This window comes from Chiloscyllium plagiosum, chromosome 40 (genome assembly GCF_004010195.1).
Source record: "Chiloscyllium plagiosum isolate BGI_BamShark_2017 chromosome 40, ASM401019v2, whole genome shotgun sequence".
Lineage (NCBI taxonomy): Eukaryota > Metazoa > Chordata > Chondrichthyes > Orectolobiformes > Hemiscylliidae > Chiloscyllium > Chiloscyllium plagiosum.
Genome location: NC_057749.1, coordinates 15,023,812 through 15,034,706, shown reverse-complemented (window position 1 = coordinate 15,034,706; position 10,895 = coordinate 15,023,812). Strand labels below are relative to the sequence as shown.

The 10,895-nt window shown below is 46.7% G+C and overlaps 1 protein-coding gene across 2 annotated transcripts in view; it reads left to right on the top strand.

The window, feature by feature from the left end:
- Positions 1-9,202, top strand: part of igf1ra (insulin-like growth factor 1a receptor) — a 217,633-nt gene extending 208,431 nt beyond the window's left edge. For both annotated transcript variants that reach the window (XM_043680420.1, XM_043680421.1), the window contains one exon: positions 6,489-9,202. In XM_043680420.1, the coding sequence (XP_043536355.1) occupies positions 6,489-6,852 (364 nt within the window). In that variant the 3' untranslated portion in view covers positions 6,853-9,202. The remainder of the gene's footprint in view (positions 1-6,488) is intronic.
- The last annotated feature ends 1,693 nt before the right edge of the window (positions 9,203-10,895 follow it).

Sequence of the window (10,895 nt, the reverse complement as noted above, 5' to 3'; positions counted from 1 at the left end):
TATCTATCTATCTATCTATCTATCTATCTATCTATCTATCTCTGCTCCTCTCTCTCTCTCTCCCTCAGTTGCAACTAAACACCAGGAGATGACTGTCTCAGCAGTTTACATTCTGGCGTAGATCAGTAAGTGGGTCTAACTGTAGCAGGATGTGAATACAAGAATCCCATTGCTCAATCTTTCCATATGTCAAATAAACTTGCAGTGGGGAAAAGTATTGGGATTTAATTTGATAATGTTGGCAGTCTGACAGAGAACAGCAAATCAAATTTCTGACTGTAAAAATGGTGAGTGTATCTGCAATTACTGCCGCTTTTAACACTGGCAATTAATCTGCAGTTTCCTAAAATTAGATTGCCATTTCATCAAACATTTCTTTGTAGATTTTTTTATAAATCAGGCACACTTCTGTGTTGGTGATAGATTTCATTCTCGTTCTCTTTCTACTACCTCTCAATCTCAAGTCACCCCTCTGCTCCTGAACCTGCTGACTTGTGTCCTGTTTCAGAACAGAATATTCCCCCCTCCTCCCCACACTGGATTCCCACCAGTGACTGCCCCCGAATGGACAAACCATTCCACGTCTGCCATCTGTGCAAGCCCATGTTCATAGAGTCGTAGTGCAGAGAAATGCCCTTCAACCCATCGAGCCGGTGCTAGCCCAAAACAGCCCCTAACGAATCTAATCCCATTTCCCAGCACTTGGTATCACATCGTGTGTCTAAATCCTTCTGAAATGTGGTGAGTGTTTCTGCCTCTCACAACCTTACAGGCAGTGGGTTCCAGATTTCCCACCAACCTCTGGGTTTTCCTCACATCCCTCTCTGAACCTCCTGCCCCTTTCCTTCAATCTGTGCCCACCCCAGGTTATTAATCTCTCTGTCAAGGGGAGAGCTTTCTTCATGTCTATGCCCCACATCATTTTAGACTTCTCAAATGTCCCCTCTCCATCTCCTCTGCTCCAGTCTCTCCAATTCTTTGCAATAACTGACACTCTCCATTCCAGGCAACATCCTGGTAAACCATGTGTGCTGCCTCTGTAATGTGGACTCTAGAATTGCATACAGTACTCTGACCATGTCATATTGGGTCATAGTTACCCAGACACTCCCCAATCAATCCATGTAAGTCCTAGGGTAATGAGTGTTGAGGGCTTTGTTCAGCAAAATCGCAAGGCTCTACCCTCTCTCACCCAGCCTCCTGATTGAGGTCAGAGTGGAGCTTTACCAATCGTTTATTTCGAAACATTGCTAACAGAGGAATTTGTTGCTGAAGCTTTTCGCCTCGCGTTCATCAGGACAAATGCAAGAATGCCAAATTTCAGCTGTCACAACAATTTATACTGCAGGAGAAACAATGTCATAAAGTCACACAACAACAGGTTACAGTCCAACACCGAAAACACCAGTGTTGTGTGACCTTGTCTACTCTAGTCCAACACCAGCACCTCCACATGCAGGTGCAACAGCTGCTAATTGGCTGGTGAGTTGACTCTGTTTGCTTTCCCCATGGCAATATCTCAGCCAAAGAGGAGCTATAGGCTCCCCAAACACCAGAGTAATTCAACCAACTCATGACCATTCTAAAATAACCAGCCGAGTTATAACATGGCACATGTAAGCTTTTGAAAAGCAGCACGTGTTTGTGTAGAGGGCACCATTCTCTTGTAAACAAAAGTCACATGTTCCACCTTTGTGCTGTTTTTGAGTTTACTCAGAACTTGAGCGTATAGTTCCCCATTGCTTTTTCTGTGGAAACGTCTTGGCCAATCAGAGTTGACTTGCTGACCAATTTGTGCCCTTTACTTAGATTTGATTTGATTAGTTATTGTCACACATACGGTGAAAGGTTCTGTTTTTGTGCAGGCACCTCACTTTTTTTTAAATTTGGCATTCTTGCATTTGTCCTGATGGCTGGGAGATTTCAAGTTCCAGCGACGTGCCTCTCTCTGTGCCATCTCGTTGCAGCCAAAGCTCCCACGGTTAGAGGCAGAAGTTGCCATAGTCTTACCAGACCGTGGGGCTGCTCTGTCATTAGGGAGAGACAACTGGTGGTGGTTTTTACCTGAGGGTCACCACGCCTCAGGCGAGGAGGGAGGTTATAAGGAAAGTCTTGCATGGTAGCTTCAGCTGGTCTGGGTGTCCCTCTGCCTCACCATCCAGCCAACTGAGCGAATCCATCCCCAGCCAATGGCAACTTATTGTTGCGAGTATGAACTTCTTTCCTTGCTTCCTGGTGGGGGGTGGGGTGCAGGGATTGCCTGGTGGAAGTCTTTCACTGCTGCTGGTCGGCCCTATGTTGTCCTTTAACAGTCATTTCCGGGTCAAGCAGAGGGCAGGTGTCAAATAACCGGGTGGCACATTGTGCTGGGTGTAAACTGTCCAGTTGACATGTGATTTGCTGTCTTGCATCCCTTCCCTTAATGAGCCTGTTGAGGGTTCTTGTTGACACACACCTCAAGGAGAGTGGGGATTGACTTTAGCCCAGAGGGAGCGGCCTGTTGGGCACAGCCAGTGTAGTGAAGTTGAGCTCACAGGACAGGACTTTATGTTGGCTGTCTCTCTGCTATGAGGAGAGTTTTTTTTTATATAATTCCGTTTTCCCCCCCCAGCTCCTTCCCCTCACTTCACATGATTCACGTGTCAATCACATACTCTCTGCTAATTCACACCCTTCCCCGCCTTCGCTAACCCCACCACCTGTCAATCTACAAATTCAGGGCTAACTGCTCATTCAACCGTGGGATGCAGTAGTTCTACAAACATACAGCATGGAAACAGACTCTTCGGTCCAACTAGTCCACGCTGAACATAATCCCAAACTAGTCCCACCTGCCTGCTCCTGGCCCAGACCCCTCCAAACCTTTCCTATTCATGTACTTATCCAAATGTCTTTTAAACATTGTAACTGTGCCCACATCCACCGCTTCCTCAGGAAGTTCATTCCACACACGAACCACCCTCTGTGTAAAAAAAGTTGCTCCTCATGTCTTTTTTAAATCTCTCTCCTCTCACCTTAAAAATGTGCCCCCTAGTCTTGAAATAGCCCATTGTCGGGGCAAAAAAACCCAACTCATTAACCTTATCTAGACCCCTCATTATTTTATAAACCTCTAAAGTCACCTCTCAACCTCCTACACTCCAGTGAAAAAAAAGCCACACCCCATCCAGCCTCTCCTTATAACCTAAACTTTGCATTCCTGGCAACATCCTGATAAATCTCTTCTGAACTCTCTCCAGCTTGATAATATCCTTCCTATAACAGGGTGACCAGAATTGGAACAGTATTCCAGAAGAGGCCTCACCAATGTCCTGTACAACCTCAACATGAAGGACATTTCCTTTTATTTTCCTCACAACACCAGAACCTCAAAGTGCTGAGGCTCACTGTGGTCAAACCTGCCCACAGCACTGAGATTGGCCACCGGGCTGAATGGCCTCCTGAAGGTGATAGCTCTGAGATGTGCAGCCAGCACAAACACTCACTTGGGAGCTGCAGTGCTCCAATTTACTCCCTCTCAGCCTCCTGCTCTCCAAGTGAATCCTTTTCTAGGATTCGCATGCAGTTGTTGCAACTTCTCACACCCATCTCAAATTATAGAAATATGTAAAAATTTGAGGAATCACCCAACATGGACGTAGACCCTTCGGTCCAACCCGTCCATGCTGACCAGATATCCGAAATAAATCTTGTCCCATTTGCCAGCACTTGGCCCATATGCCTCTAAACCCCTTCCTATTTATGTACCCACCCAGATGCCTTTTAAATGGTGTAATTGTACCAGCTTCCACCACATAGCGGGTGGTGTTGGCCTACTGGTTTTATCATTGAGCTGTTAATCCAGAGACCCAGCTAATGTTCTGAGGACCTGGGTTCGAATCCAGCCACAGCAGATGATGGAGTTTGAATTCAAGAAGCGTCTTGAATTTAAAGAGTCTAAAGATGGCCATAATCTATTGCCGATTATCAGAAAAACCCATCTGGTTCACTAATGTCCTTTCGGGAAGGAAGCCGCTGTCCTCAGCTGGTCTGGCCTACGTGTGACTCCAGGTCCACAGCAATGGTGTTGACACTTAACTGCCCTCTGGGTAATTAGGGATGGGCAGTAAATGCCCCCTGGGTAATTAGGGATAGGCAGTAACTGCTGCCAGCGAAGCCTGAAATAATAAAGGAAAAAAAGCTTCCTCTGGCAGTTCCTTCCAAACACACACCACCCTCTGCGTGAAAAAGTTGCCCCTTAGCTCCCTTTTAAATCTTTCCCCCTCTCACTTTAAACTTATGCCTTCCAGTTTTGGACTCCCCCACTTCAGGGAAAAGATCTGGTCGATTCACCCTTTCCATGTGCCTCCAGATTTTATAATCCTGGATAAGGGCATGCCCTGAGCCTCCAACACTGCAAGGAAAATTGGCCCAGATCCCTCAGACCTTTCCTATTCATGTAACTGTCCTTTTAAATGTTGTAATTGTACTAGCCTCCACTACATCCTCTGGCAGCTTGTTCCATACATGCACCATCCTCTGCATGGAAAATGTTGACCCTCAGGTCCCTTTTAAATCTTTCCCCTCTCACCTTAAACCTATACCATCTAGTTTCAACAGACTGATGCTTTTAATCAGGCTGACCCATTTGTCATACCAAATGCTACAAGATGCTAACTTAAGATGTAGGGATTTAAGAAAATCAATCAAGTTTGTAATGTGACACATCCATCCTTGCTCAAAGTGCTGTATGGTCAAATACAGAGAGAAACTGTCTGCAAATAAAAGGAACATGTTCAAGCCTTGGATGTTTTTTTGAATTACTTGGAGCTCAGGAAGCGTGAAATTCCCCACTGTTTTCTCATTGGCAACACATGAACCAATCATAATGAATCCTCTCTCTTTCTCTCGTGGCCCTCCTCTCTCTTGTGCCCCCCTCTGTCACGTTGCGCGACCCCCCTTTCCCTTTTGCACTCTCAAATTGCCGCCTTTCTCCTGCCACCCCCCTCCTCACTCGCGTCCACCATCTCTCGCATCCGCTTACTGTCTCTCTGTCTCTCTCTCTCTCACGTGTACACACACTCACTCTCCCACAAACGTCTCCACACTCTTGCATTCGTTCTCGCTGTCGCAGTCCCTTGCAGTGTCTCTCTTGCTGTCCATTGCACGTCCTCTCGCCCAACATCTTGCCCTCTCGCCCGACATCTTGCCCTCACAGCCCTCGCGCTCTCTCTTATACTCACACCCTCTTGCCCCCCTCGCCCCACCACCCCTCCTCCCTGACCTCCCCTCCATCCTTACCCATGCGCCCCCTTGAACAACACCTATGTGACTGTGAGATGCGTGGGCATCAGGGGCTGTGTATTAGTGGCTGGGTAACTGTACCCCAGTCTGTGTAGGGCACTGAACATTGTGCTCTACATTAAACAAGCCGCAGGACAGTACAGTGGGAATGTTCTGGGGAGTTGAAATTAAATCCAGCATTTTCCATACTTGAGGCACATAGTAAATAAGTATTTACTTGCCTGCTCACCATACATGTACAAGTCCATCACTGTGAGATGCACTAATTCCTACTATGGCCTGTAGCAGCCAGTCCCCAGACAAACGTCATCGCACATGCTGTTATTCACCCTGATGTCACACGCTCGGGCAGTCCCTCTTGCTGTTTTGAGTTTCTCAGCCCTGTCCTGCAGCTGTGCAGCTCCAAAGTCATGGGGCTGGCATGTGACGGGCAGACAGATGGTTTGTCTGTTTTGTATTTTGAGACGGGCAGCTGAGAGGGCGGCCCCGCTCTGTTTGGTTCTCCTGCCTTATTCCAGTCGGGGGCTTTGCAAAGATTTCCCTTTCTTTCTCAGCCCTGTTTCCTGCCTCCCCTTCAGTGGCAGAGAGTTTGTCCCAATTTGATGATGTCTTTCAATGACAAGTTGACCTGCAAATTGAGCTTTTTGTTAGGTTTCTTTTGAGGTGTGTGTGACACTGACCAGACTTGTGTTTATTATCTGTCCTTAATTGCCTCTCATCCTGAGTGGCTGTTTGAGCCCCCTGCCCCACCATGTTGCTGTGGGTCTGGATTCACATCTAGGCTAGGCAGGGTAAGGATGGTAGATTTCCTTCCGGAGACAGGATATGGGAATGTGAAAATCAGCGAGAGGTTTGTGGTCACGATCACTGGCATTGGTCATTGGTTTTGAACCCAAAGCAATAGCCTGGGCCTCTGGGTTTCTGATCCACTGATACTGCCCCTTACCCCAGCACAGGTCCACAACGTAGGAGCTGTATCAGTGTATGCACACAGCTCCCTTCAGTCTTTCTCCCCCATTTCATTGCCCTGTGCCCACTCCTTCCTCCCCTCTGTCCATCCTGTTGCTCGTGCCCCTTGCCTGGGTCGTTCAAACCTGTGAGGTGTCCTTTCTGAGCTGTACTGTTGTCTGCATCCCACACGGTGGGGTGCTTTGGGAGGGTCTTGGCTTCTACTGTAACTGCTTTCTCTCTGCTGTCCATGGTAGGTACGAGTTGATGCGCATGTGTTGGCAGTACAACCCGAAAATGCGCCCTGCCTTCATGGAGATCATCCAGACCATCAAAGCTGACTTGGACCCGTCCTTCAAAGAGGTCGCCTTCTTCTACAGTGAGGAGTGCAAGGCCCGGGACGTCGAGGAGTTTGAGATTGAGGCGGATAATATGGAGAGCATCCCCCTTGACCCATCCTCCACCCTCCAGCACACTGACAAGCACTCAGGCCACAAGGTGGAGAACGGACCCGGAGTGGTCCTCAGAGCCAGTTTCGAGGAACGGCAACCCTACACCCACATGAACGGGGGCAGGAAGAACGAGAAAGTGTTCCCTTTGCCCCACTCAACAGCCTGCTGATCCCCTCCCCACTCCTCCCTGGAACCAAGACAAGACAAACCCAAAACACACAAGCCACACACACAGAGACACATACAGGCACGCACGCACACGGATACAGCCACACACGCACACGGATACAGACACACGCGCACACGGATACAAACGCAGACAGGCGCGTGCACGTACACAGAGTCACGCCGACAAACACATGCCCCCCCACACACTCTCACAGAGAGAAACAAACCTTGTGTATCTCTCAATAGATTTCAAACTGCCATCACTGCACGGTGGAGAGAACCTGTTCAAGTCGCCACCCTCATGTTTCCAAATGCAAACCGTTTTTTTTTCTGGGAAAAAAACAACAGGGAGCTCAGCTGAACTTGTGATACAAGACACTTAGTCCTCGATCTCTCACTGCTTCATTGTCTAAACATATCTGAAGTCCAACAGAGGAACACTCGACAGAGAGCTTGCTTGGGCTCTCCCCTCCGCTCCCTAGCATCATCACTACTGGTCTTAGATATATAGATGTACACAGACCTATAGTATCTATGTTTTTCAAACCGATCTGACCCTCGGAATGGTTGTTTGCTGGGAGCGTCCATTGCTTCTGTCTTCTGGGGCTGTCAGAAGTGTCTTGGGTGTGGTCTCACACTGCAGCCAAATTTTGCCAAACTTCACAAGGAGGAAGAAACGGTCTAATTACAAAATGTGTTTCAGCTCGCAGGAGGGGGAGAGGAGAACTGGCATTGCTCATAACGTAGAGACGAAATTGGGCAGAGGGGAAAGGAGCACAGGTAGGTGCAGTCATCAGAGGAGAGCAGCGTCGGAGACGTCCCACATCGCTCGATGGAACGTGGTGTGTGAACTTGCGGTTAAGGCAAATGGACAAAGAGGAGGGGCGAGAAGGACCCAGTCTCGAGAGTGTGAGAGTGTGTGTGTTCGTGTGGGGGAGGGGAGGGGGGAGAAAAATACAGCAAGAAAAAAAGATAGACAAAAAGAAGCAGTTAAGTGCTAAGTATTTTCTGACGTGATCAGTTACATTAGAGTTCTAGTGAATGGGTCTTGCAGTTCTATGTTTGACCATTGACCCTTTGGGTACTCATTGTGTCACTTTTATAACGTTTATGGGTTTTTTTTTTCCATCTGTCTTTGAAAGAAAAGCTGCTATAATTTTTTTTGTTTCCTTAACTCTGGGGATGAAATCAATTTTACCTTCAGGTCTACTGCCTCGTTCCTCCCACTTCTCCCCACTGTTCCTTCACCATCTTGTTCCTTCACCAGTTTCTTAACACTTTGTACAACACTTCAAACTGACTTGTATTTCTTCCCGATAATAGTTCCGATCTCACAGTGTCACCATGAACTTCAGCCTTTTCTTTTTCCAAAAAGAAAGAAATTATTTGAAAGCCAGAGGATGGACCCTTTGATGACACCAGTAAGAAAATGTCATCGCTCAGTGCATTAATAGAAACCATTTATTCCCCCACCCCTCAAGTGATCCTCAAACATAACCGAGCAGTAATAGTTTTTGAGTATGTGTGTCTGAACTAGTACAGGGCGTGAAATAAATATACTCAGGTCAAACAGTTTAATACTAGTACATGTCTTTCTCAGTGTTCCCATGTTCATTTTTTGTGCATATGTGGAAAATGAGTAAGCTTTTCTTCCCCGTTTCCTCTAGCACCAAACAAAAACCCTTTTTTTTTTTAACCAAATTGGGATAGTTATGCTGACAGCTCATGTTTGACTATGTGATTGTCTTTGTTTTATTTTTTCAGCTACATATCTTTCCTGTTCAGGTGTTTTTTAGTGGTTGAATTTCTTTTTCTGATTATTACCAGGATGAGGCTTTAGCAAGCCGTACTGGGCGGCCATTTTGTAATTTGCTGCATTGTCCATTTAACTGACTCGATTTCAAAACCTGACATTGCAGAGTTCTCGTTTTTAGGGTTGTATAATTTAAAGTGATTGCTCCATGCTAATGCCAGACTGTCAGGAGGAGTGGATATTGTTAACTATATCAGCTTGTCAAAGTCAGTAATAAGCAGTCTGACAGCCATCCGAAAGAAATTTTTTTATGCTTTATAAAACATGTCTGGCATCAACTAACCTCCAATATCAAGAGGCAATGGAGTCTACTAATTATCAGGGAAGGTAGACATTCAAATAATGAGTGCGTGCCTGTTTAGCCCTGCACAAGGCTTTAGTGTGTTGAGACTGGGTCCACATTCGCCACATGGGTTAAAGGGTAGCTGAAAACGGCCAACCATCTATCTCCTGATCCCAGGATGTCGGATATTTCCGGCCTGTTCCAGGTTGTGCCGTTCCTCATCGGTGCTTCACAGAGAACACAACGTACCGGGACAGGGCATGTGGGGAGGGGCGGGGTGGGGGCGTGTTAGGTTTACACATGCCGTTTATTTCAAACCTCTGCCAAGTTGACGAGGCTGGAGCTACCAATTAGCCAAATACTGACGTGCTCCGAGATACCAACTTTTTTGAGGTTGGTCGCGCACGCCTATGTTCTCTGTCGCCCCGAACGATGGAGAAAATGTACAATTTGTAGAGGGTGGGGAGGACGGGGGGTGGGGGGAGGGAGGACTTTTGTTCAAAGACTTGCTTCCAAACCCGATTGATCTGGAAGGAAGTGAACAGAAGTGCCAGTGAAATAGAAAGGAGACTGATACTTGCGGCGGATGGTTACTTTAAAGTTTGTAGTGTGTTTTTTTTTGACTATTCCTTTTCCTAGAGTAGTTTCTGCCTTTTAATTTTGCCACTGTCCCATAGCATTATTCTGGATTTCTGTTAATTAAAGAAAAGGTAATCTATGTAGGATTTTTTAATTTATTTTGTAATATCAGTTAAGATCACTGTAAAATGCCCCGAATTGAAATCATTACTGATGGAAGAGTTGTATTTTAAATGTTACCTGACAGGGGGACAATTTCTTTCTGATGTTTTTAAGTATTTATCTACCTCACTGTTATTTTTTTATATATTATATAGATATAAGATACATCTCACATTCAGCAATCTGAGAGACAGTACAGTATCCGGGAAACCTCAAAACAATCCACAAACCACAGACACGGAGAGGGGCAAGTTTATCAGAGGTCACCAGCTTTGTGGGGGTGAAGGGTTAAGGGTCAGACACCGCAGTTAATCGCTGGGGTTGGGGTGAGAGGGGGAGAGCAGTCACAGTGGCACGGTTCCCTGGTTTCTATCAGGCCGTACATGTGTTATCGGGAAACCCTGGTGGCTGTAGCAGCTACTGCAGTATCCTAGAGATGCAGAGGTGTATTTCCTACTCTCTCTGCTTTTTTGGGGGATGGGGTGTCCTTAAAAGTTCCTTTGTTTCCACATCATTTTGTTGCTCAGCACTGCCTTTCCAAACGGCACGCGGCTTCCTCAGCACAGTTAGCCAAGAGGAAAGTGGGAGGGAAAATTGGAGTAAAGGTGGGTGTGCCCCACCCCACACAGCCCAGCCCATCTGTGACGGCTCACCTCCAGAGAGAGAGTGTGTGTCTGGGTCTTGGGAGCTTTTACTGTGTTCGGCGTCACCATCACCTCAAACCGAGATGGGTTCACCAAACTGCACCCACTGGGTGAGAAATGAGATGGAGCAGATTTGGCTTCAACCAGCTGGAGGCCCACTCCAAGTCATCTGTCAGGGTTTATGCATGTTTCTATAAGGGTCCTTCACAGTTCCTCAAGCCCGCAGCCCTTGGACAGAGAAGAGTATTTCCACCCAATAATGATGCTTGGAAGAGCATCAATCTCACCCTCTTGGTTTAGGCAAAGTTTAAGATTTTGGGCGAAGCCAGATTGTAGAAGGCAAGCAGCCTGACTTAACAAGGTGATCCATCAAGTCCCAAACCACTCAGCCTGGTCTTATTGATTCACTATTGCTGGCTGTGCCTGTGACTCTACACAGGCTGACAGTCAATTGACCAATGTCTCCTCTGTGTTGTATCATCAAACATCCCCTTTTCTTATCTGTTTTTTTTTAAAACCCATGAACTATTGACCAACATTGGACAGTGTAGAGAGAGCTTTAC